Source organism: Herpailurus yagouaroundi, unplaced genomic scaffold (genome assembly GCF_014898765.1).
Source record: "Herpailurus yagouaroundi ecotype Mexico unplaced genomic scaffold, PumYag 28, whole genome shotgun sequence".
Lineage (NCBI taxonomy): Eukaryota > Metazoa > Chordata > Mammalia > Carnivora > Felidae > Herpailurus > Herpailurus yagouaroundi.
This window is the reverse complement of record NW_024412376.1, coordinates 5,879,974-5,907,049: the sequence shown is the minus strand read 5'-3', so window position 1 is coordinate 5,907,049 and position 27,076 is coordinate 5,879,974. Positions and strand designations below refer to the sequence as shown.

Here is a 27,076-nt window from a genome sequence, read left to right as displayed (position 1 = left end):
GTCACAGATCTGAAGCACAAGCTTTCTTCTGGGAACTGCCCACTTATTATAGATGACAGTTGTATCACCTTGAAGCAGGGAAACAAAGACTGTGTGTGTGTGTGTGTGTGTGTGTGTGTGTGTGTGTGTGCCAGAATTCAGCTTTGCTAGCACAAAGTGTAAGAGAACAGTCATACACACAGTGGTGGAATTGTGGAAGAATTTCTGAGAATGAGCCTTAGGCAAAAGGCATTTGGCTGGAAACGAACTGAAAACCTACCTTGTAAGGAAGCATGTGACTTTCACCTGACTTAATTTTCTTGAGTGCTAATGGCTCCAGCCCGGGCAAAGGTCCTGGTCTGGGTTGCTGGCATGTTCACTCTTCAGAGTAAGCTGAGAATAAATTCAAAGACAAATCACCAAAGGTAATTTCTTTCCTTGACACTGAGTATAAGGATGGTTTTTAAGGTAACATTTTTATATTTTCTAATCAAAGTAACAGATATGTAATCTTCGTATTTGGATTAAGTATGCATGAAGGAAATGAGAAGGGAGGAAAAAACAAAGGCCTGGATGGGGTGGGGAACTCTGAGTCCTGGCTGCATCTCTGGCACGGTCTCTGTGACCTTGGGCAAATCTCAAGTGGGTCAGGGCCTTGGCTCACATGTATTAATATAAGAAGGAAAAGCTAGATGACGCCCAGGGTCCTTTCCAGCTCTGTTCCAGGAATCAGTCTCTTGGTTTTGACTTTTTTGTTATGTTTAGGCAGTGCCATAACAATGATGTGGGGTGGAATTAGGGTCAATGTGGTCATTGGAGGCTGGTGGCAGGCCTCGGGCAGCTGTCACCTTGTGCAACATTTTTGTGAAGATGAATTCAAATTGAGATAGACATCAAGGTAGGTGTTTGTATGTATTTGGTGAATGAATGAATGAATGAATGAATGCATGAATGAGTGAATCACTCAGGGCAAGACTGAGGGAGAAGAGAATGGAAACCTTCAGTTGGAGGAAGTTTATTTGGGATAGGGCATAGATTCACATGGGGGGCAATGATGGCTGGGGGTAGGTTTTATGGATACATTCAGCAGGAGCTGAACTTCAGGCCTGAGAAGTATTAGGGTTAGGGGCTAATTTATACACAGTCTTTTTTTTTTTTTTTTTTTTTTTTTAGAGAGAGAGAGAGAGTGAGAACAGGGGAGAGGGGCAGAAGGAGAGAGAGAGAAAGAGAGAGAGAGAGAGAGAGAGAGAGAGAGAAAGAGAGAGAGAATCTTAAGTAGGTTCCATGCTGAGACGATTCTGGGATTATGACCTGAGCCGAAATCAAGAGTTGGACACTCAACTGACTGAGCCACCCAGGCACCTCTGTCCACACTCTTTATCTAAAGAATAGGTGAAATAGGGGTGCCTGGGTGGCTTAGTTGGTTGGGTGTCCGACTTTGGCCCAGGTCATGATCTCACAGTCTGTGAGTTTGAGCCCCACATCTGGCTCTGTGCTGACAGCTCAGAGCCTGGAGCCTGCTTCAGATTCTGTGTCTCCCTCCCTCTCTGCCCCTCCCCTGCTCACGCTCTCTCTGTCTCTAAAAAATAAATAAACATTAAAAAAAGTTAAAGAGTAGGTGGAATAATTGCTGACAGGGCCACTAAGTAATACAGTTCTTCCAGTTTGAGTACAAGATAATGGGACTGTTTTTCTCTTCAATTTAAGGACCAGAATATTAATTAGGATTTCCTTTGGCTGAGGTTTACAGAAATCCAAAATAATAGTAGCTAAGCAATATGTAAGTTTTTTTTCTCACATAAAAAAAAAAAATCTGTACAGCAGGCTTAGAGGCTCCATGATGTGATGAATCCAGGCTCCTTCAACCTCAAGATGAAGTGTGGCCGCATGAATTCAGCTAGCCCCTCAATATCCCAGCCAGCAAGGTAAAGAGTCTATTTGGGCTGCTATCACAAAATACCACAGACACTGTAGCTTATACATTTATTTCTCATAGTTTTGGAGGCTGGAAGTCCAAGATCAGGACGTTGGCATAGTTGCACTCTGGTGAGGGCTCTCTTCCTGGTTCATAGCCGGTGCTTTCTGGCTATTGTCCTCAAAGTGTGGAAGGGGCAAGGGATCTCTCTGGAGTCAATGTCATTGTAAGGGCACCGATGTCGTTCATGAGGGCTCCACCCTCATGATTTAAGTAGCACCCAAAGCTTCCATCTCCTAATACCGTCACTCTTGGGGACTATTTGACACATGAATTTGAGGGGGACACAAGCATTCAGACCGTAGTACCTCCACATTCCCCATTAATGATGCTTCATGGAAGCGGAACTTGACACTTCTATTTTTATCCCATTGACCAAAACTTTGTTACATGGCCATATCTACATGTAATAGAGACGTGTAATAGGGAAATGTAGCTTTCATTCATAATAGCCAAAAACCAGGTGGTTTTCTCTTTGTTTTATTAAAAGAGAAGAACAGATATTAGGAAATATTAGCCTCTGTCACCTTAAGATATTACAGACGTACTGCAATTATGCAATGATGCTTCCATTGCTCAACTCCTTTGGTCCTATCCCTTAAAATTGTCTTCAGGGCACATAGCAAATTATCTTCAGTATTCTTTTTTTTTTTTTTAATGTTTTATTTATTTTTGAGAGAGAGAGAGAGAGAGAGAGAGCATGCATGTGCTCGCACAGTGGGGGAGGGGCAGAGAGAGGGGAACAGAGGATCCGAAGCGAACTCTACACTGCCGACAGCAGTGAGCCCGTTGTGGGACTCGAACCCATGAACTGTGAGATCATGACTTGAGCCGAAGTTGGACAGTCAGCTGACTGAGCCACCCAGGCACCCCTATTTTCAGTATTCTAAATGAATCTTCATCCTATGGAGGTAGATTTGACTTTTGAAACTGGGGTCACTCAGGACAACTGTGATGAGTAAAGTGGGTGATAAAGCTGAGTATTACCATTTCATAAGAACAATATATGGGTTCTTATCTCTGGATATTATGGACTATTCTGGGTATAAAGATCATTCTTGCAGAAAATAACTCTACAACCTGGACATGATATATAAAGTGACTACCTGGAGGTACTGAAGAGAAAACAGAAATAAATAGGTTGTGGTGTTGCATGTCAGCTTGAAGGAGAGGAGATGAGGAGTCACGGGAGAAAGTCCTCTGCCACCATGGCTTTTAGCCTGGGGCTCAGTGTAGTTCACATAGTGGCTTGTGTAATAGAGGGGCATACATGAAAAACTCTACAGTCTTGCTGTTTTAGGGAGTAAGAAAAGTCAAGTCCGAAAATCATGAATGCTGAAAAGGTGGGGGAACCCAGAAAGGAAACCGTCAGAAAGAGGATCCCCAAATTAAATTTCTGATTAACCCCTGAACCAGACATGCACAGAACACACTCAAAGCAGCTCAGCCAGACAAAAAGATCTACACCCGGACTGGAGCTGTTACCTGAGAAACAGTTTGCAGTGTAAGCCCAGCGAGAAAATCATTTGCTGAAACAAAGGAAAAACAACTCTCATCAGAGAAAAAGAATGGAATCTGAAATCCCTGCAACTTAGCATTTATGATGTCCAAGATGCAGTCCAGAGTTACCTGACAGATGAAGAGCCAGGAACACAAAACACCTCTTAGAAGTCAATCACATCTAACCTGGAGATGAATAAGATGTTGGAATTTCGAAGGCAAGGATGTAAGTGTTTTGTAGTTTTAAAAGACTTTATCGGGGCGCCTGGGTGGCGCAGTCGGTTAAGCGTCCGACTTCAGCCAGGTCACGATCTCGCGGTCCGTGGGTTCGAGCCCCGCGTCAGGCTCTGGGCTGATGGCTCAGAGCCTGGAGCCTGTTTCCGATTCTGTGTCTCCCTCTCTCTCTGCCCCTCCCCCGTTCATGCTCTGTCTCTCTCTGTCCCAAAAATAAATAAACGTTGAAAAAAAAAAATTTAAAAAAGACTTTATCACCATCTTCCATGAAGCAAAGAAAATTAAGGAAAAATGCTTGTTTTCAGTGAATCAAAATCTCAGGAGATAAATGGAAAGTTTCAGCAGAGAAATTGAAGCAATAAAAAAGAACCAAATGGAAATCCCTTTCCATTTGAAAGAGAGTGTTGCTCTCTTTCTGCTTTCGAGGTTTATAACATTTTGACCAGGATGTGATTAGAGTAGACTTTTATGTTACTTTTACCTTATGTTTATTTTACTTGGTGTTTTTCCAGCATCTCGTGTCTGCAAATTTCTGACTTTTATTACCGTTGGGAGGAGTTTGGTGATCATTTCTTCAAATATTTCCTCCACTCCATTCTCTTCTCTCCTTCTGGGAATCCATGTATGTTTACTGTTTATATCATCTAACAAGTCCCTAAGATTTTATTCATTTTATTTTTGGTCTTTGCCTGTTACTCATCTTGAGTAATTTTGGTTGGTCCATCTTAAAGTTTACTTATTCTTTCATTTAACGTATCTATTTGGATGTTGAATCCATCTGCTCAATTTTTTTTCAGAAATTGCACTTTTCATCTCTAGACTGTACATGAAGAAGTAACTGTTAACTTTATTTTTTTAAGAGTTTTTAAATAAGTTTATTTATTTATTTTTGAGAGAGAGACAGACAGAGACAGAGGGCAAGTGGGGAGGTGGGGGGGGGGGGGTGCAGGCAGAGAGAGAGGAAGACACAAAATCCAAAGCAGGCTCCAGGCTCCAGGCTCTAAGCTGTCAGCACAGAACCCGACGAGGAGCTCAAACCCATGAACTGCGAGATCATGACCTGAGCTGAAGTCAGATGCTTAACCAACTGAGCCACCCAGGTGTCCCAGGACATTGTTAATTTTAAATGGGCTATGAAAAGTTAAGGATGGATTTTGTAATTTATAGGTCAGCCACTAAAATAAGAATGCGAACACTAGCTAAAAAGCCATCAATAAAACTAAAATGGAATAATTTATAAAATATTAAAGAAATAAAAAAGGCAGGAAATGGGAAATGGATAAGCAAATGTCAAAAGAGAAAAATAGAAAGCAAAAATATAAAATGATAGGCCTCACCCAGTCATATCCATAATTACATTAAATGTTGATAACCTAAACACTCCACTCAGAAAATTAAAATTGACGATTGTTTTTCAATGAATTAAAAAGCCAAATGCAGCATCTCACTGAAAAGGTTGTATCGATGGCAAATACACATATGAAAGATATGCTACGTCGTATGTCATTAGGAGACTACAAATTAAAACAAGGAGGTACCATTGATTGCACACCTTTTAGAATGGCAAAAATTCCCACCACTGGCGACACCAGATGCTGGTGAGGATGTGGAGCCACAGGAACTCTCACTCATCGCTGGTGGGAGGGCAAAGTAGTACAGCCACTTTGGAAGATACCTTGGTGGGTTCTTACAAAACTAAACATACTCTCACCATATAAGCCAGCGATTACATTCCTTGACATTTACCCAAATCAGCTGAAAACTTTCGTACAAAAATCTTCACATGATGTTGATAGCAGCTTTATTCTTAATTGCCAAAAATTCCCAAAATAACCAAAATGTCCTTTAATAGGTGAATGGAGATATCCAGAGAAGGAATATTATTCAGGGCTGAAAGGAAATGAGTTATCAAGCCACAAAAAGACACACAGGAAGCTTAAATGCATTTTACTAAGTGATACAAGCCAGGCTGAAAAGGCTACATACAGTATGATTCCATTATGACATTCTGGAAAAGGCAAAACTATAAAAACAGTAAAAATATCTAGTGGCCAGGGAATGGGGTGGGGGGAAGGATGAATATGCAGAGCATAGCAGGTTTTTAGAGGAGTGAGGCTATTCTGTATGATACTAGAATAGTGGATTTTTGTTATTATATGTTTGTTAAAACTCATAGAATGTACCGAATCCCAATATAAACTGTGGACTTTGGGGGACAATGATGTCAGTGTTGGTTGTAACATGTGTACCACTCTGGTATGGGATGTTGGTATTGGGGGGGGTGTGTCTGGGGGCAGGAGGTACATGGGTACTCTCTATACTTTCTGCTCAATTTAACTGTGGACCTAAAACTGCTCTAAAAAATAAAGTGTATTAAAAAGAATAGACATACTTTAAATACAAAGACAGATAGATCAAAAATGGATAGAAGATGATATGTCACGTAAACAGTAAGCAGGAGAAGGCTGGAGTGGCTATATTAGTGTCAAACAAAATAGATTTCTAAGCAAAATGTATGGCCAGAGATAAAGAGCTCTTCAGAGCAATAAAAGTTTTAGTTAGTCAAGGTGGCATAAAAATCACTCGGGTGCCTGGGTGACTCAGTCGGTTAAGTGTCTGACTCTTAATTTTGCCTCAGGTCATCGTCTCAAGAGTTGTGAGATGGAGCCCATGTCGCGCTCCACGCTTGGGATGGATCCTGCTTAAGATTCTCCCTCTCCCTCTCTCTGTCTCTCCCCAGTGTGTGTGTGCACTCGGCTCTCTCCCTCTCTCTATCAAAAAAAAAAAAAAAAAAGAAAGAAAGAAAAGAAAAGAAAAATTGCAAATTTGCCTGTGTTCAATAACAGCTTCAAAATATATGAAGCAAAAGTTGACAGAATTAAAAGAAGAAATATGTAATCATAACTGGAGATTATATTGTTTCTCCAATTAAATTGATAAACAAAGAAAAATCATCCAAGAAGAAACTGTTAACAACACTATCAATCACCTTGACCTAATTGATATTTATAGAACACTTCAGCCAACAACAGCAAAATGCACATTCTTTTCAAGTACATGTGATATGTTTACCAGGATAGATCATATTCTGGGCCATAAACAAGTTTCAGTAAATTTTAAAAGTTTGTTCTCTGACAACAATTAAATTAAATTAGACACTAAGATAACTAGGAAAATAATAAATATTTGGAAACTAAACAATACTATAAATACTATATACTATAAATATTAATACTATATTATATACTACAATACTATATTATATATTATATTAATACTATGTTAATATTAATACTATAAATACTCATACTATAAATATTCAATGGGTTGAAGAAGAAATTATAAGAGGTTAGAAAATATTTGGTACTGAATGATAATGAAAATACAACATATCAAACTTTGTGGGATGTGCTAAGTAGCACCTAGAGGGAAATAAATTATAGCTTTGAATGCCTCTAAGATAAAAGAAGAAAGCTCTTAAATCAATTTCCCACCTTTCCGTCTATGTTTCCACCTTTTTCCAACTAGAAAAAGAAGGGGTGCCTGGGTGGCTCAGTCAGTTAAGCATCTGACTTTGGCTCAAGACATGATATTGCAGTTCATGAGTTGGAGCCTTGCATTGGGCTCTGTGCTGACAGCTCAGAGCCTGGAGCCTGCTTCAGATTCTGTGTCTCCCTCTCTCTGCCTCTCCCCCTCTCACACTCTGTCTCTCTCTCTCCCTCTAAATAAAGAAACATTAAAAAAATTTTTTTAATTAAAAATACTAGAAAAAGAAGCAAATTAAACCTAAAGCAATCAGAAGGAAGGAAATAATAAAGATAAAACAAAAATAAATGAAATAGAGAACAGGAAAAAAAGGGAAAATTAATAAAACCAAAAGCTAGTCACTGGAAAATTTGATAAAATTGGTAAATCTCAATCCTGACTGACCAAGAAAAAAAAAAGAAATTGCCTTATCAGTAATGAAAGAGAGGACTCCATTACAGATCCTTCAGACATTAAAAGAAGAACACTCCATTATTATTAGTATGAGTATCTTTATGCCATTAAATGTGACCATTTAGGTGAGATGGACACATTCTGGGAAAGACATAAATTACAAAGCTGAGCCAAGAAGAAACAGAATATTTGAAGAGCCCTATGACAATTAAAGAAAGGAAATTTGGAATTTAAAAACATTCTGACAAACCTTCTGCCTCAGATGGCTCCCCACTGGTGAATTCTATCAAACATTTAAAGAAGAGGGGCACCTGCATGGCTCAGTGGGTTAAGTATCCAACTTCAGCTCAGGTCATGATTTTGTCGTTCATGAGTTCAATCCCCACATCAGGCTCTGTGCTGACAGCTTAGAGCCTGGAGCCTGCTTCAGATTCTGTATCTCCCTCTCTCTCTTCCCCTTCCCCACTCATGCTCTGTCTCTGTTTCTGTCTCTCTCTCTCTCTCAAAAATAAATAAACATTAAAAAAAATTTTTTTTAATCTTAAAAAAAGTAGTAATAATGAATTTAGCTAGATAGCAGGATACAATATACAATAATCAGTTTTATTTCTCCATCTAAAATAGCATAAAACATTTCGGAATAAATTTAGCAAAAGATGTGCAGGACCTATAGACTGAAAACTACAAAACATTCTGGGAAATTCAAGAAGGGCTACATAAATAGAGCTACACCATGTTCATAGATTAGAAGTCTCAATGTTGTTAAACTACCGATCTTCCTTAAATTAGTCAATAGATTCAGTGTAATCCTTGTGGAAATCCAGACAAGGTTGTTTAAAAAGTTTACAAGTTTATTTTAAATTTTATATGGGAAGGGGAGCCTGGGTGGCTCAGTTAGTTGAGAGTCTGATTCTTGATTATGGCTCAGGTCATGATCCCAGGGTCAGCACAATCCATGCTGAGTATGGAGTCTGCTTGGGATTCTCTCTCTCTCCATCTCTTTCTCAGCCTCACCCCCTCAAATAAAAAAAAAAAAAAAAAGAAGAAGAAAAAGAAAAAGAAAAAGAAAAAAGTTTTATATGGAAAACAAAGAACTTAGAATAGCTAAAACTATTTTGATAAAGGAGAACAGTGATGGAGCACTTACATTACCTGATTTCAAGAACAATATGTGGCTCTTACTAACAAACAATATGTAGTAAACCTAACTTTATCCTTTGGCTTATAAATTAACATTTCAATAACTTCCAAAAATGGAAAGGTAGGGCAGCTCTGAGATAAGCATGTAACTTCCAAAGAGGGCTACTGTGAAGGGTAATACTCATTTGGCATGATTGCTGGGGAGACAAATCCATGTTGAACATAAGCTTTGTGATCAAGACAGAACTGGGTTTAAATACTGGTTATGGTACTTACTTCTCAAAGCCTCAGTTTCTTCATCTTAAAATGGGGTACACAGGGGCACCTGGGTAGCTCAATCCATTGAGTGTCTGACTCTTGATTTTGGCTCAGGTCATGAACTCACTGTTCAGGAGATCAAGACCCACATCAGGCTCTGTGCTGACAGTGCGGATGGAGCCTGCTTGGGATTCTTTCTCTCTCCCTCTCCCCCTCTGCTGCTCTCATGCTCTGTTTCTCTCTCTCAAAATAAATAAATAAACTTTAAAAAATAAAATAAAATAAAATAAAGTAAAATGGGGTGCACAGCATAAAAATTAAGGAAATACAGCATAGAGGCTAAGCTCTATGTTATAACTCTGGAGTTAACCTACCTGGGTTCTATTCCTAGCTCTGCCATTTTGTAGCTGTGTTGCAAGTTAAAGTGTCCGTGCATCACTTTACTCATTTGTAAATTGAGGATACTAAAAGTGCCTATAAACGTTGTAATGTAATGAACATTAAATGAATTAGTAAACCTAAAGCACTTAGAACAGTCTAGTACATAAAAAGTACTTAAAAAACTATTACCTACTATTGTTATCATTTCTCTGTGTTACGAGGACTAAATGTGCTTACTTTCATCAACCACCAAGCAACGTCCCAGGTATCCAATAAATGTTAGCTCGCATCCTTCTGAGCATAAGCAGCATTCTGGCGGTAGGGTTTGACACTGAAGAGTGTATTTTGCAATCTAGGTGGCAATCATAAATTTCAGTTTCTTAAATTTTTTCTTTACTTGTTTTCCAATGTTTAAAAAATGCCTACTGACAGAATTATAATGCAAAATGGAAACTATAACACTGGATATCAAATATTACCCCTCCAAGACTCCATCACAGGCTGCATATCTCCTTTGATCCCAGCTGGCCATCATGTTCAGCAGTCTGCTGACCGAGGGACTACAAAATGCAAGCTGCCTCCCTCCTCTCCTCATCCCTTTCTTCTTCTTTGGTCACTTTAGGCAGAAACTACAGACACCATAAAACAGTCAGAAGGTTCTATTCTTCCTTTATTCCCTATCAAATGCAACAGCAAGTGGTGTCCAGCTGTTATCTTCCTGCCCTCCTCTTGAAGAACAACTCCTCAGCTGTATGAATAGTTGGGAGCCCCAGAACTGGCATTACTTGCTCAGTCAATAGGTCAGATGACAGCAAGGTTGTCCACCACTTATGAGTGGCTTTTGAGCTCACAACTTCAGAACCACACTGAGGGAGAGGAGGTGGTTGCACTTCTTTACTAATTTTCCTCGGAGAAGAACTCTTGATTGCATGGTAACAATTCTATGTCTTCATTAGGGATGCTGAGCTTTTGATGTTTATTTATATTTGAGAGAGAGAGGAAGATACAGAATCTGAAGCACCCTCCAGGCTCTGAGCTGTCAGCACAGAGCCCCACGCGGGGCTGGAACCCACGGACTGTGAGATTGTGACCTGAGCAGAAGTCAGACGCTTAACTGACTGAGCCACCCAGGCGCTCAGGGATGCTGAGCTTTTAAATTTTGTGTTCTAATTGAAAGATAAAAAGCAAGAAGGATTTTAAACAAAGAGACGTGAAGCAGAGGATCTTTACATATCCTATAGCCTATTCCTTTGTTGGAGATCTGCAGCCAGTCTCTGAGATGAGGAAATAGACCTTGGCTTTGCTTCTGTGAGAAGAGCCAATCATTAAATGCTGCAGGGAAGAGGAATGTTTGGATCTCTCAGGTCTATCCTGGGCATTTCCCCTGAAAAGCCTTCATAAGTTTATTTTCCAAAGATAAGACTTCGCCTTCACTGTCTTCACTCCCCTGGGTCTAGAGCCCCAGCTGCCCATGTCTCTGTATTGGCCATGTCTCTGGGCCCCGCCAGTAGACACAAACTTTCACATTATTTTGCAGACACTGTTTCTCCTCATTGTCTCGGTTTCTCTGCATCACAATAGGGTGTGGATGTCACATATTTCCTTTTCCTTTAAACCATTTTAGTGATGCTACCCTGTGCCTTTCTCCATTGATAATAATAAAACTTTTCCCAACAGCCCATCTTGTCTACCCAGTAGAAAGAAAGCTTTCCCCTCCTTCCCTGCCCAGCCTGTTGCTTCCCCCCCCCCCCCGCCCCCTCCCATTTTTCCCTTAGAATGATCCACTGGGAATAAAGACCTTTCTTACCAGGAGAGGCTGAGTGTTCCTCTGAAAGGGACCACAGCTCTGACAGGGTTATGTTTGTGTTATCAGTGGCACTTCAATCTCAGTACCAAGGTATTACAGACAGGATGTGTGAAGAATGTGAGCTTTTTTTTTTAAATCATCTGCCAAAAGTCAACTTTTCTACAGCTATTTGAAATCCTCCTCCCCTCCCCGTCTCAATTCCTAGTCTCACTACACTTTTACTAATTAATGTTTATTTTCCCACCCCCAAAGACTCTGTTTGTATATGCCTACAGTGTGGCAGCATCCTGAACTCTAGGAACTCTCTGGCTATAGTAGAGTGTAGATAATGTATAAACAGGAAATAAAAATTAGACATAAAAAAGAGAGATCTATTGTAAATATTAAGTCTCTAGTATGAGTTTTCTAACCCTTTCTAGAAACATTAAAATGTAGGCACATACATCTTCATTGCCTAAAGCTTCGAGTCAAGAATTAAGTTGATATTGAACACCATTCTGTGTGCGTTGCCACTGGCTCGCTCACTCACTCATTCATTCATTCAGCAAATACTTATCGTATATATGCCAGGATAGAGGCACTGTGCCAGGCACTAAGCTTGCATACAGAGATAAGAAAGGGTTCTTGTCATTACAGAACTCCTATTCTAGTGGAAAGACAAATAATTATAAAATAAGATTGGTAAGTGGTATGTTAGAGGAATTAACACATGGTGTAGGAACACTGGGGAGGAAAACGATCAAATGAGTATAGGATGAATGCATTTATCGACAATTATTAATGACTACTATGCACCAGGCGGTGCTGGGGCAACAGTGAAAAAACAAATTCTCTGTCTTCGCAGAGTTTACATTCTAGTGAAAGAGACCGGCAATAACAAAAACCAAAAAACAAAACAACAAAAAAAGATGTACTATCAGGATGCAGGATAGAGTTATAGAAGGAAGGTATGAGTTGGTCTGGCAGGATAAATAGGTGTTAGCACAAAAGGGCATTCCTTGGGGCGCCTGGGTGGCTCAGTCGGTTAAGTGTCCGACTTCAGCTCAGGTCCGCGGTCCGTGAGTTTGAGCCCCGCGTCGGGCTCTGGGCTGATGGCTCAGAGCCTGGAGCCTGCTTCCGATTCTGTGTCTCCCTCTCTCTCTGCCCCTCCCCCGTTCATGCTCTGTCTCTCTCTGTCTCAAAAATAAATAAACGTTAAAAAAAATTAAAAAAAAAATAAAAATAAATTCTTAAAAAAAAACAAAACAAAACAAAAGGGCATTCCAATCTTTGTTTTAAAACAAAACAAAACTTGGGGCGCCTGGGTGGCGCAGTCGGTTAAGCGTCCGACTTCGGCCAGGTCACGATCTCGCGGTCCGTGAGTTCGAGCCCCACGTCGGGCTCTGGGCTGATGGCTCGGAGCCTGGAGCCTGTTTCCGATTCTGTGTCTCCCTCTCTCTCTGCCCCTCCCCCGTTCATGCTCTGTCTCTCTCTGTCCCAAAAATAAATAAATAAATAAAACAAAACAAAACAAAACTCTGGGATGGAGGAGAGATGGCTGGAGAGGAGGGATGTAGGAGGTGGGAATGGATGAGAAAGGGCATGAAATATTATGCAAAGGGAGTTACTAGGTGTGTCATTAGGTGGGTCACAGGCGCAGTGGGAGGGATAGGGTGCATTTTTCCCTAAGACAGCATTAGGAAGAGAATTCATTCTAAACTGAATGTCAGAACCAGAAGGGACATTAGAGATAAAAATGAACATACAACCTCATTTTACAGATGACTCGCATAGGGTGCAGTTATGTGTCCCAGCTAGACGGAGGCACAACCAGGATGAACCCGTTTTTCTGCACAGCTCAGCCCCCGCCTCAGTCTCCGAAGAAGTTGCTGCGGGGGAGCGGTGCCGTGCGGAAAGGCAGCCTCGGTCTCGGGATCCCGACACACACCGCCCCCTATCGGTGCTTCCCCGCAGAGCCTCTTCCCTGTTAGCCTCGAGCAGGGGCTAGCCAGGCGCCGCCGAGCGCCCCGGGCCGGGCAGGCAGAAACAGCGACGTCTCCCCGTCCGTGGGGACCCGGGGGCGCGCCCAGGCCCCCACCCACTCCACCTGTTTTCCTCTGCCGCCGAGCGGCTCCCCGGCTGGGAGTGCGGAACCCGCGACCCGAGCCCCTCCGGCAGCTCAGCATCTCCCCGCGGCGTCGCGGGGCGTGCGTCCCGAGCCGCGGCGCAGGCCGAGCCCTGCAATTGGCGGCGAAGTTGGCGGCGTCTCGAGCAACGCCCTTTAGCCGGCTTTCCCGGCGGCCGGGACCCTGAGGCAGGGCTCCACACCACCCGCCCGCCCCTCCGCCCCACCCTTCCTCCCCCGCCCCGCCGCCTCCTCCCCGCCCAGGGTCCGGGTCGAGCCGGCGCGCCGCGGAGCTCGGGCCGGCGCAGCCGGGGCGCAGAGCTCCGAGCCATGGGAGCCTCGCACTCTCAGAGCCCGCGGGGCCGGGAGCCGGCCGGGGAGAGGCCCCCGACAGCCCGAGAGAGCGCGTGAGTCCCTGAGCCCTCCGCGGGGCCGCAGTTCGGGGGTTTGCGTGCCAGCCCGGGATGCGAGCGCACGGCGCCGGTCCCTCAGGGGCCGGGAAGGTGGGGCTCCCGCCCGCGCCCGAGGGCTCCGGGTTGGGCCTGGTGGGACGTTCCGTCCCGAGCCTCGCCCTGCGGGGCCCGGGGGCGCCCGGCCACGACCCCACCGCGACAGAATCGCGCCCAGGCGGGGCTGCTGCCCGGCGCATGTTCACGCTGCGCGGGTGGGAGAAAGGGGCCCCGAGTTTTTCCGAACTCGTCCGGGCAGGGAAACACATGTGTCCTAAAGGGCTCTGAAGTATTCGCGAGACAGCTATTTGCAGGGAAGTGTAGATATTAGAAAGGGGCTCGAGTCTCCGATAATTTGGCTCGTGTTGGCCTTTGGAGTGCAGGAATTTGGATGCAGTGCTTGCTGCTCATGAGAACTCCCTCTCTTGTTTGCTCCGAGGGCTTCATGATGATCTCAGAAAAAGGGCTGTATTGTAGCAGCAGCAATTAGGCTTTTGTTCTGGGACAACAACAATTGGGGACACCAAGTAACTGAAATGCAAGCTGCGAAGGAACACTTTTAGAGAACGTGATTTAGAGCAAATTAGTTGCACGGTTTGCAAGGTGGCCACGCTTCTCGCCAGAGAGGATGCGTTGCTAACTACTTGAGAACCCAAACAATAGTTAACCTTTTCATTTAAAATTAATTTTGGAGCGTGTGTGTAACTTGGAGGTGAGGTAATGTAGAGGAACTCATACTGTATTTTCAGTCAGCCAGTGACAAAGCTATTTCGTTTGAGAAGGATACCCTGGGCCTTGACATACAACAGTCTGTGCCATGGGAGGGCTTTTGATCATCTTTTTTTCCCTTTCTTTTTAATGTTTATTTATTTTTGAGAGAGAGAGTGCGAGCAGGGGAGGGGCAGAGAGAGGGAGACAGAATCCAAGTAGGCTCCAGGCTCGGTGCTGTCAGCACCGAGCCTGAAGCCAGGCTCGAGCCCACAAGCAGTGAGATCATGACCTGAGCAAAGTCAGGCTTAACCCACTGAGCCACCCGGACGCCCCTTGATCATCTTTTCAAGGCAAAGTAGCTTTCTGAATATCTAAATAATAGGCATGTTGTGCCTCCTGATGTTTATGTATGAACACGAAACTTAGTTCAGGCAGCTTATTAATTGTTAAGGAGCTGAAAATTATCCAGCGTGTAAAATGTGCAAAAACCCTCTAAATACAAGCATGTACAATGCGCAAAAACATTCTTTTAAGTTATTTAACCCCCAAGAACATTGAGTTCATTTCTATTACTGCCCTTGTTTTACTGATGAGAAAACTGAAGGACAGAGAGATTAAGTGACTTGTTCAAGGTCACACAGCTAGAAAGTGGTGGACTCCCATTGTCTGACTCCAGAGCTCTTGCTGCAGCTGCCTCCCACAGGAGAGTTAGGGCTGTCTTAGGAAGCAACTTTTGTCTCAGCTGGCAGACTGCATCCCACTTTTTTTTCCTTTAATTCTTCCTGCATAAGGCAGGAATCTGAATTAGCAATGCTTAGTACCTACTAAAAGGAAATTGCCAAAGTTGATTTAACCTTTTTCAAAAACAAACATGAGACGCAGTGTAACATTGAGATGAAGTTAAGAGTTTTGGAAGCACATAATCCTGGGTTTAATTCTAGGCTCTGCTCCTTAACAGCTGGAGATCTTTTATCTGTTCCTTAACCTCTCTGTGTTTGTTTCCTTATTTGTAAAATGGGAATGAAAACCATGTCCACTTGATAGGCTGTTCTGAAGGTGCTATAAAATCATGTATGTACAAAAAACAAGTTATAGTTTTATCTCTGAACAATATATTGTTTTACCTAAGAATAAAAATTGACTAATCTTTGTGAACATGTGGCAGGGTTTAACTGTGTAATTTGAAAGTAAATATTGGGATCATTCACTGGTAGCGTGCCGGAACTCAGTACTTTCTGTGTAAGGTTCAGTTGTTAGGGTGAGGAATTTGATTCTCAGTTGTTAGATTATCCAGTGGCTTGGCGATAGATAGAGGATCTTTCTCTTCAATGAAGTTCTTCTGTGTACTTTAGATATTTAGCAAAGCTTGCCTAAATATGATCAACATAGAAGCCCATCTTTGATCTTCACCTGGGAATATAGCCCAATTTAATACATCAAGAAGCACACAGGGACCTGGGTGGCTCAGTCAGTTAAGCGTCGACTTTGGCTCAGGTCACGATCTCTTGGTTCATGGTTTGGAGCCCTGCGTTGGGCTCTGTGCTGACAGCTTGGAGCCTAGAGCCTGCTTCGGATTCTGTGTCTCCCTCTCTCTCTGCCCCTTTCCTGCTCATGGTCTGTCTGTCTGTCTGTCTCTCTCTCTCTCTCTCTCAATAAATAAAAACTTTTTAAAAATTAAAAAAAAAGAAGCACAGAAACTCATGTAGCTGGTGATAGGATTATTTGGTCTCATCAGAGTGTGCAGATTCTGTTTAAGAAGTCAGCCTACAAACGACTTGGCATGCACCAGGTCAAAGATTAGAAATATGAGATTCCATGCCTGTCATATGAAAAGCTAAAAGTATGCTTTGTCCAAGCCCTGCCTTATTTAGATGTACAAGCCACAAGTGTCTCCAGGGTCTGAGAAAATGGGGGATTCATTGTTAATGTCACTCGGCTGCAGATTTCCTGCCGGACATATGGCTGTCGTGGATAACACTGACCTTAAGGAAGTTCTCCTACTCAAGCCTTTTCAGTTACATTTTCAAAATCTATTGTTCCTTTTTTAAATAAGTAAATAAATACTTGAAAATCTCACAAGGAAAGCATTACTGCTGGCATCTGCCTTTTGAGGAAGAAATTATGTTTCAGGATGTTCACAATTTATATTTTGGAATAATTTAACCTAGTGCTAAAATTAGCCAGATAAATCTTTAGTGACAGCTGTATTGTGAAATATAAGGAAGTATGGATGTACATGAAAAGAAATGTCTGATTTTAAGATAATAGTCATTATTTTTAATGTTTATTTATTTTGAGAGAGTGTGTGAGTGGGGGAGGAGCAGAGAGAGAGAGGGAGAGAGAGAATCCCAACCAGGCTCAGTCCTCAGTGTGCAGCCCCACTCAGGGCTTGATCTCACAACTGTGAAATCATGATCTGAGCTGAAATTAAGAATTGGACGCTTAACTGACTGAGCCATGCAGGAGCCCCAAGATAATACTCATTATTATTTTTAATGATTAAGAACATTTGGGGGGGGGGCACTTGGGTGGCTCAGTCAGTTGAGTGTCTGACTTTGGCTCGCGTCATGATCTCCTGGTTCGGGAGTTCAAGCTCCACATCAGGCTTGCTGCTATCAGCACAGAGCCTGCTTCAGATCCTCTGTCTTTCTCTCTCTGCCCCTCCCCTGCTTGCACTCTCTCAAAAATAAATAAAACATTAAAGAACATTTTGTTTAAAGCTTATTTATTTTGAAAGAGACAGACAGTGTGAGTGGGGGAGAAGCAGACTGGGGGAGAGAGAGAATCTCAAGCCTCAACCCACGAAGCCAAGAGATCATGACCTAAGTGGAAACCAAGAGTCAGACGCTAAACTGGCTGAGCTACCTAGCCTCCCCAATACTGATTATTATTGAAAATTGTAGCTGTTTCCCTTCCCCAGACCCAAAGAAAGAAAACTGCTGCTTTGGTAAATGGTAGGGGAAATGTCACTTCATTTATTCAGGGAGGCTGCACATTATGGTGATTAGGAACAGAAGCTGTGCACTGAGGCAGACTCAGGTTAGAATTCCAGCTAGATCGCTTACTTAGTTCAGGAAGCTTTGGAAAACAGTTAATTTCTTCAGCTGAGTAAAATTTTTACATCTTTAAAATGGCAGTAATCATAACTACCTTTTTTTTGAGAGAGAGCGAGCGCGGGGGAGGGGCAGAGAGAGAGAGGTAAAGAGAATATCAAGAAGGTTGGACACCCAGTGTGGAACCCAGTGCCAGGCTTCATCCTGCGATGTTGAGATCATGACCTGACCTGAAATCAAGAGTCGGACGCTTAACTGATGGGAGCCAGCGAGGCGCCCCTCATAACTACTTTTTGAAGTGGTGTCTGTTATTAGTGCAGGGCCTGGTACTTACTGAGGACTCGATACCTAAGTTATTATGAGTACATTTACATATAGCTATAAACCAGATGCTATGCTATTTTCTTTGGGATGTATATTTTTGAAAAAAGTAGCATCTTTTCTGAAGGGAAGATTGACTTGTGTCCTAATTCAACAAGGCAATAACTTTTTCAAGTTAATTTTTCCTCAGTTAATTTCCATTTTCCAGAAAGATGCACTATCAAGAGGATGGACGTGTGTTTGGGAATATGGTACTTTGGAGAAGTATTTGAAATCAGTGATTCCTTAGGTGATTTTTTTTTTTAATGTGGCTAGGGTGGGTTTTCTAAGAACAAGTAATTTGTGGAGAGATTTGAACAATGACATAAACAAAGCCTCTTATTCATTAGGGAATATGGTGTGTAACTAATTCATTTACTGCTCGTTGAGCTTGTCTGCCTGGAATGCAAGATATGAACCTGCTGTCAATTTTTATTAAATTTCTAGACCAGTCTTTGTTTGCATTTGGAATATATCGTAATGGAATAAGACATTGGCAAAGTCGGGACGAGTTTGAGGTTTTGAGTGTTTTTCCCATGCACCTTTCTGATCATGTGAATCAGATGCGGTTTCTACAAGGTTCTGGTGACCTGCGAAATCAGCAACAATTAAACTGAAGTGCCCCTTGACGGGCAAGTCACTTTGGGACAGATGCCCCTGACATGAAAAGGGAAGCACTGGCTTTGAAGTTTTAGACACAGGAAAATATAACTCAAAATAAGTGAACTTTGAGAATTATGTTTCTGAAACCCAGTGCGATTTATATTGTCCTTAAAAACACTTAGGTTCCCGATTGCTATAGAAAATTTTTAAATGCCCATGTTTGAATGGCTCCATCTCCAGTGCAGCCAGCACAAAAGGAAATGGTTTGAGTTGCATGACAAGGGGATTATTTGTATGTGTATGTTGAGCTTAGCTATCACAACTTCTAGACCATGGGGGCAGGTCAAATAGTAAACAGTTAATAAGGGAAGAAAAATCTCTCTCTGAAAGTCATTAAAAGGGAAGATAGTTGGTCTGTTAAGGACTGAAACTCCGAGGGGGTTCAGGTGTAGTTTTGTTCCGCAGTTTCTTCCCTCTTTTCCATTCAGTGTGGCTTCTCCAAGCTGGTACATGTTTCAGTGTTAAAAATCAAGACGAGGGGCACCCTGGGTGGCTCAGTCAGCTGAGCAGCTGACTTGATTTCAGCTCAGGTCTTGATCTCACTGTCATAAGATTGAGCACTGCGTTGGGCTCACACTGAACATGGAGCCTGCTTGGGATTCTCTCTCTCCCTCTCCCCTGCTTGGTGCATGCTCTCTCTTGCTCTCTAAAAAAATAAAAAATAATAAAAAATAAATTAAAAAAATTAAAAATCAAGAAGAGAAAAGGAAAACAGGGAAGGCTCAGTTGCTGGTGTCCTGAGCTTGCAACGGATTTTCTAAGGTCTGAGTTGGCTCCTAGGCAGAGTGGGCCACAGGGTGCATGAATTTGTTAACCCAAGGTCAAGGAAATGAACTGCTTGCATCCCAAATGGCCATGGAACATGGAGACCCATCTTCTAAGAAAGCTCACTCTGGCTATTGTGGGCTGTGTGTTTTGTTTTTTGGTGGTTTGTTGTTGTTGTTTTGTTTGCATTTTTTAAATTGTGGTAAAATACACATAACATAAAATTCACCATTTGAGTCATTTATAAGCATACAACTCAGTGGCATTAAGTACTTTCCCAATGTTGTATAACCACCACAACTATCCACTTCCAGGACTTTTTCATCATCCCAGACAGAAACTCTGCACCCATTAAACAGTAACTCCTCAACCTCCCCTCCCCTGCCCCTGGTAACCTTTATTCTGCATTCTGTCTCTGTCTGCCTAGTCTAGGTCCCTTCTGTAACTGGCAACGTACAATATTTGTCCTTTGTCCTTTGGTGTCTGGCTTACTTAAATTAGCATAATGCCCTCAAGGTTCATCCCTGTTGTATCGCGGGGCAGAATTTCATTCCTTTTTATGGCTGAATAATATTCCATGATATGTATACTCCACATACTATTTATGCACTTGTCTGTTGATGGGCACTTGGGTCACTTCCACCTTTTGACTGTTGTGAATAATTCTGCTCTGCAGGTTAGTGTGCAGGTACCTGTTTGAGTCTCTCCTTTCATTTCTCTTGGGTATATGCCAGGAACAGAATTGATCAGCCCCATGGTACCTCTATGTTTAACTTTTTGAGGAACCATCAAATGGTTTTCCCCAGTATGTCACCATTTACATTCCCACCAGCAATGCATGAGGGTTCCAGTTTCTCCACATCCTCCCAACACTTTCTTTTTGCTTCTTTTTTTTTTTTTTAATTCATATCTAGCCTAATGAGTGTAAAGTGGCATCTCATTTTGTTTTGCTGTGCATTTCCCTAGTGATTAGTGATATTGATCATCTTTTCATGTGCTTATGGACCACTTGTATCTCTTCTTTGGAGAAATGTCTATTCAAGTCCTTTGTCCAGTTTTGGATTAGGTTTGTTTTCCCTTTTTTTTTTTTTTTAATGTTTTATTTTTATTTTTGAGAGAGAGAGAGAGAGACAGAGAAACAGAGCATGAGCCGGGGAGGGCCAGAGAAAGAGTGAGACAGAATCTGAAGCAGGGTCCAGGCTCTGAGCCATCAGCACAGAGCCAGATGTGGGGCTTGAACTCGTGAACTGTGAGATCATGACCTGAGCCAAAGTCAGACGCATAACTGACTGAGCCACCCATGTGCCCCAGTTGTTTGTTTTCTTGTTCTTGAGTTACAGGCGTTCTTTGGATATATGTCATTTCAAACATTTTCTCCTATTATGTGGGTTGCCTTTTTACTGTGTTGATAGTATCCTTTGATGCACAAAAGTTCTTAATTTTAATGAAGTCCAACTTAACTACTCTTTCTTGTATTGCATGTGCTTTTGGTGTTGCATCCAAGAAATCATTACCAAATCCAGCATCCTGAGGATTTTGTTCTATGTCTTATTCTAAGAGTTTTATAGTTTATGTCTTATTCTAAGAGTTTTATAGTTTAGGTCTTAAGTTTAGGTCTTGTATCCATTTTGAGAGTAAGTTTTACATCTAGTGTAAGGTAAGGACTCCTTCCTTCTTTTGAGTGAATGTGGGTCTAGTTTTTCTGGCACCATTTGTTGAAAAGAGTATCCTTTCCTGGTTGAATGGTTTTGGTACCCTTGTTGAAAATCAGTTGACCATGTATGTGAGGTTTTATTTCTGGGCTTTCATATGGCTATCCTTACTCTGGTGACACACCATTTAGATGATTGTAACTTTGTAGTAAGTTTGAAACAGGAAGTATGGTCCTTCAACTTTTTTTCCTTTTCAAGATTGTCTTAGCTGCTTGGGGTTTCTTGAGGTAGTGTGCGTGTGTGTACATGTGTGTGTGTACATGTGTGTACGTGTGTGTGTATGTTTTAATATCTCTCTCTTTCTCTGTGGCTTTTTCTTCTTGGCTTGTGGCAGCCAGCCTTGCTTGAGAGAATGCTAGACTGCCTTCCAGTGGCAGTATGCTGTCCCAGAAATTCTCCTTCCCTGCCTTCCCCATCTCCAGCCAGACCTTTCACCCCATGATGTCTTCTGAGAACCTGCTCCAAGCCAGACACTCAGGCACCGTGTAGCCAAAGAGGACCTAGATGTGGACAGGAGCCCCTGAGAGACAGGCAGGAAAGTGGAATCACTGTGAGGGTCAGACGTCCTGAGAGATGAGCATCAGGGAACCCACCTGTTTGCAGAGAAGAAACTGACCCTGGAAGGAGTCTTGAAGGATGAATGAGTTGCTAGGTGAGGGGGTCAGGGAAGGGCAGTCCAGGTGCAAGGAAAGCCTGTGTGCAGCATGGCCTGGTGGTGTGGGGAGCCTGCCGTGTCTGGGGAGTGGTGAGGATTTGGGGGTAAGGTGTATGTGGAATGGGCTGGTGGCGTCGGGAAATGGTGAATCTGGAGAAGTAGATAAAGTCTGGGTGTGGGGTCTTTGTGGCTTATGTGGGAGTTTGGACTTAATTTCAGGAGCCATAGATGGAAGTTTTCAGCTGAGGGGTTGGCCAAACCACCATGGCAGCCCTGGATGAGACTGGGGAGAAGGATTCTTGCAGAGGGGCTCAACCAAATGGTGGGGGGGTTCCAGGAAACCACAACTTCCTATGATTCTCCCCAGCACCTCACTGCCCACCCCATCAGCACATCCAGGGGACTAGAGTTTCCTTTTTCAACCCCTTACCCTGTCTTCATTTTTGTTTATTAGCTATTCAGTAGCATATATAAATGTTTCCTTTTTCCTGATTTTCTGTTAGAAGCATATATTCTTTTATAATCATAAAGTATAATTTTAAAAATCTGAAAATTTAGAAAACACAGAAAACTGTAAAGAAAATAAATCACTCATAATCTCATTACCCAGAGATGACTGTTAATATCTTGGTATGTTTTATTACTGTCTCTTTTTCTCCAGTAAATATATTTTTCAAAAGTGGGGTTATACTGTGTTTTACATTCTGATTTTTTTGACTTAATGTTATTAACATTTCTCTGTCATTATACTGACGTGGTATAGTATCTACATGTATTATAGTTTATTCAATTCTTTCCTAAATGGTTAACATTTAGGTTGGTAACTGTTCTTGCTCATGTAAATAACACAGTTAATAAATATCCTTATAATTCTTTGTACATCTCTGGTTAATAACTTAGGAAACATTCCTAGAAGTTTAATCACAGGATCAAAGAATGTGAACATTCTAAATGTTTTGTTATATATTACCACATATTGTCAAATTATTCCCCCCAAAGTAGTACCAATTAGGGGCGCCTGGGTGGCTCAGTTGGTTAAGCGTCAGACTATTGATTTCAGCTCAAGTCATGATTTCACAGTTTGTGGGATCAAGCCTTGTGCCAGGTTCTGTGCTGACAGCACAGAGCCTGCTTGGGATTCTGTCTGTCTGTCTCTCTCCATCCCTCCCCTGTTCGTGCCCCCCTCCCTCAAAAATAAAGAAATAAACAAACAAACAAAAACTAGTACTGACTGCACTCCCTCCCAGCAGTATAGTGTCCTTTCTAGATGCTTATAGCATCCTTTCCAGTTCTGGGCACTGTCAGTTTGAATCTTTGCCAGTTTGGTAAGAAAAAATATATAATTTTGATTTATTTATTTCTTTTGTCCTTATCAATGAGAGTGAACTTTTCCCTTATATGTTACTAACCAGCTGTAATTTTTAAAATTTCTTTCTATTTGTCAATTTTGTAATGAGATATTAATTTTTCATATTTATTTGTGAGGATTCTTTATATGATGAGGCCAGCTAACATCTATTGAGTGCTTGCTATGTGCTAGGAAAATGTTAATGTCTTACATGCGTTTATTTAAATGATTCTCAAAATAACCCTATTAGGCAGGTATAATTTTCAATTCCTAATTTATACAGAGGAAAAGGGTACAGAGAGATTAAACAACATGCCCAAGATCTCATAGCTAATGAGTGACAAAATTGTGTCACACAAATCTAGCTACCCTTTTCCACCATTTTTGTTTTGTTTTGTTTTGTTTTGTTGGAGAGGTATTTTTTAAATTAACTTTTTATTTTAGAACAGTTTTAGGCTTACAGAAAAATTCAGCTGACTTACTGAGAATTCCTGTAGGTGCCACACACAATCTCCTCTATCACCATCTCATATTTGTATGGTACATTTGTTATAGTTAATGAAACTGTTGCTGATATATTAACTAAAGTCCATACTTTATTCAGATTTCCTTAGCTTTTATCTGCTATCCTTTTTCTGTTACAGAATTCCATCCAGAATACCACATTACATTTAGTAATCTTTCTTCTTTCCTTCCTTCCTTCCTTCCTTCCTTCCTTCCTTCCTTCCTTCCTTCCTTCTTTAAGTAGCTCCATAGTGCAGAGGCCAGTGTGGGGCTTGAACTCATGACCCTGAGATCAAGACCTGAGCTGAGATCAAGAGTTGGACACTTAACCAACTGAGCCATTTGAGACATTCAATGCTTTATTATAAAATGGACTTTGTGTTAGAGGATTTTGCCCAACTGTAGGCTAGTGTAAGTGTTCTTTGCACGTTTGAGGTGGACTAGGTTAAGCTATGGTGTTTGGTATGCTAGACATATAAAATGAAATTTTCTTCATTTTTTTAATGTTTATTTTGAAAGAGAGAGAGAGCAGAGGGGCAGAGATAGAGGGATAGAGAGAATCCCAAGTAGGCTCTGCGCTTGACTTGGGCTTGATCCTACGAACTGTGAGACCATGACTTAAGCTAAAATCAGGAGCTTAACCAACTGAGCCACCCAGGTGCCCCTAAATGCATTTTCAACTTATGATATTTTCAATTTATAATGGCTTTATCAAGATATAACTGCATTGTAAATTGAGGAAGACCTGCATTAATCCTTTCTTTTCCTGCAGATTGTAATAGCATTTTAAAAATTGAGTATTAGGGGTGTCTGGGTGGCTGAGGCAGTTAGGTATCTGACTCTTGACTTCAGCTCATGTGTTGATCTCAGCGTTGTGAGTTCAAGCCCTGCATTGGGCTCCACACTAGCCAAATAAATAAATAAAATATTGAGTATTAGAGTATAACCTCTCTTTCCTTCTATTTAACACTTGATGCTTTTTCTCTTTTCATTTTTTGAATAGATGTTTATTTAAAAATCTGATCTGCCAACTTTGTGTTTTCCACCAACTAAAGGTGCAGAAAGCTTCATGGGTTTCACAGTCTTTTACTGAGGTGCTGCCTTCGTGGGAGGCTTACTTAGCAGCAGCCATTGCTGCCTTTTTAGGTGCTTGATTAGCCTTTTTTGCTTCCTTGGCAGCCCCTATGGTTTGTTCTCGTTGAGCCTTCCTAATTTCAGGTTTCTGATCCTCCTGGCCATTATATCAGCAAGAGATGCACCAGTGATGGCCTTCTGAAATTTGACTGAGCTGTGAGTTCTTTTCTTTTGAGTGTCTTCCAGGTGTCCCTTTTTGTGCTTGTAGAGGAGAGTCCAGTTTATCTGCTGTGGAAACGAGTGCCGACTCACATTTTGCATGAACAAATTGGAAAACCTTCCCCTCAGTCTTGCTGTGGTGCCTCCCGTGTCTGGGGTATATCTTGCTCCCACTGAAACCACACAGCTTGATGTTCATGGCTGCAGCAGCTGGGAAGAAGGAAAGATGGTGAAAAGGTCTTTCCATTCTTATTTTAAATGTTTAAAATCTGAGTATTTGAGGGCAGGACATTTGCTGAAGAGTCAAACAGGTGGAGATGATTTCGGGAATGGAGGGGAATGTGTGGAGCTTGGGGAAAAAAAGAACATCCAGGGGCGCCTGGGTGGCTCAGTCGGTTGGGCGTCCGACTTCGGCTCAGGTCATGATCTCGCGGTCCGTGAGTTCGAGCCCCGCGCCGGGCTCTGTGATGACAGCTCAGAGCCTGGAGCCTGTTTCAGATTCTGTGTCTCCCTGTCTCTCTGACCCTCTCCCGTTCATGCTCTGTCTCTCTCTGTCTCAAAAATAAATAAATGTTAAAAAGAAAAAGAACATCCATACTAGAGCTTTCCTCACAGATTTTACACTGACATAGGTCTATCTAGGGTCCACTTGAAGGTTTCAGTTTAAACAGTTTATCTTCCTGTATGGAAACAGTGGTGCGTTCAAATACTCTCAGGTCATCTGCATGTTTTGTAACACATACACTTTCTGTGGACCATCTAGACTTTCCTTTTCATGGTGATATGATATAAAGCCCTTGTAGATTTCTATAAAGAATTGCAAATGATTAACCACTATTCTCTACTAGTCCTTTATCCGCTTGCTCTTCTACCTGTAGAGACTTGGTAACTTTGGAAAGTAAGAGAATTCCTCACGTCGACACTTCTTCATTTTCATATTATCACTGTTAAGGATACTGTGGATATAAATTTCTTTTTTGCCTGTACATAGTACAGTTTTGGCTTGACCAATCTTATGGTATGTCTGCTACAAATGCTATTAATAACAGTTGTGGGCAAAAGAAATTATATTTGGCTTGTTTAAATTTAGGAGTATTACATAGAAACTTTAGAGTCCTAGCTATTTTCTGAAAGCAGGCCAGTTCTGTTTCTAATATAACCCATACACTTGTCTCATACTGCATGCCCCCACAGAAGCCTGACAGCATGATATGTCACTGATAAGGACAGGAGCCCCAGGAATCTTATAAAGATGCTCTGCTTGAGAACAGCAGCTCTTAAAACTCCTTTGGATCACAGATCCCTTGATTATATGATCAAATGTTTGTAGGCTTTTTCCAAATGAAAATACACATGTATACAATACATTAAAGTTAGAAGGATCAGAGATCCTGAAGCCACTGAAAATTATCTCATTTAATCCTTTCCTAAACCCCACGAGGTATATTATTATCCGAATTTTACAGATAAATAAACTGAGGCCTGGGAAAAGTTAAGAAACTAAGGCCACAGAGCTAGTAGTAAATGGTAGCACTGGGATTCAAGCCTAACGAACCTGGCTGAAGCAGAAGAAACAAAATTACCAGCCATTTACCAGCCATTTCCAGAGTGGGTCTGCCATATAGGCAACTCATTAACTAGCAGTGGCTTCTGCTATCTGCTAGAAAATAAGTTTTATGGCTTTTTCCCTAGTGATAACATGGTTTCAGGAAAGTAAATGTTTGAGAAACATTGTCCAGCCCATTCTATAGATAAATACCCATATACTGTATTACATTTACACAGAGCAGATAGAATGCCTCTCCTGGGTTTCTTTGCTGAATTATTTTTGTCTGTGAGTCTTGCTTTCCTAACAACTGCAAAATGTTATGTTTCTATGGCTACATCCAAATTGTTCTTAAATAGGGGTTTGAGAAAACAAAACTAGGAAGGCTTGGGCATGAAATAATGGTGGGAAGATGAATGACATTTTACCTGCCAGACATCACCTTTTAAGCATTTCTTTGAGAACAGTCCCGTCCCCCATTGCTTCCTTTGCCTTGGCGAACCTGTGCCTCCACTGGGTCCCCATGTGTGAAGCCATGGTTCCTAGTATGAGTCCTAGTAATGACATTTGGGAACACAAGTCAAATTCTGAAGAATATGGGCCACCTTAACAGTTGATACCTGAAGTGCTTGTTGGAAGGTTCCCTTGAGGATAAGATTAGAACTAAGAGATGTGCCCAAATTTCAAAAGTAGCTGACAA

General features: G+C 41.8%; 1 protein-coding gene and 1 pseudogene across 8 annotated transcripts in view; one reads left to right on the top strand and one right to left on the bottom strand.

The window, feature by feature from the left end:
* TACC1 (transforming acidic coiled-coil containing protein 1) overlaps nucleotides 1–27,076 on the top strand; it is a 122,282-nt gene that overhangs the window by 17,397 nt on the left and 77,809 nt on the right. For 4 of the 8 annotated variants that reach the window (XM_040454769.1, XM_040455199.1, XM_040455120.1 and 1 more), the window contains exon 1: nucleotides 13,579–13,724. The exons of 1 other annotated variant lie outside the window; for it this stretch is intronic. In XM_040454769.1, coding sequence (XP_040310703.1) covers nucleotides 13,648–13,724 — 77 coding nt within the window. In that variant the 5' untranslated portion in view covers nucleotides 13,579–13,647. Of the gene's footprint in view, nucleotides 1–13,578; nucleotides 13,725–27,076 lie in introns of those variants that run through there. 3 more of the 8 variants (XM_040454995.1, XM_040454916.1, XM_040455421.1) reach the window with 2 other exon arrangements.
* On the bottom strand, nucleotides 24,492–25,029 carry LOC121017304 (60S ribosomal protein L24-like; annotated as a pseudogene).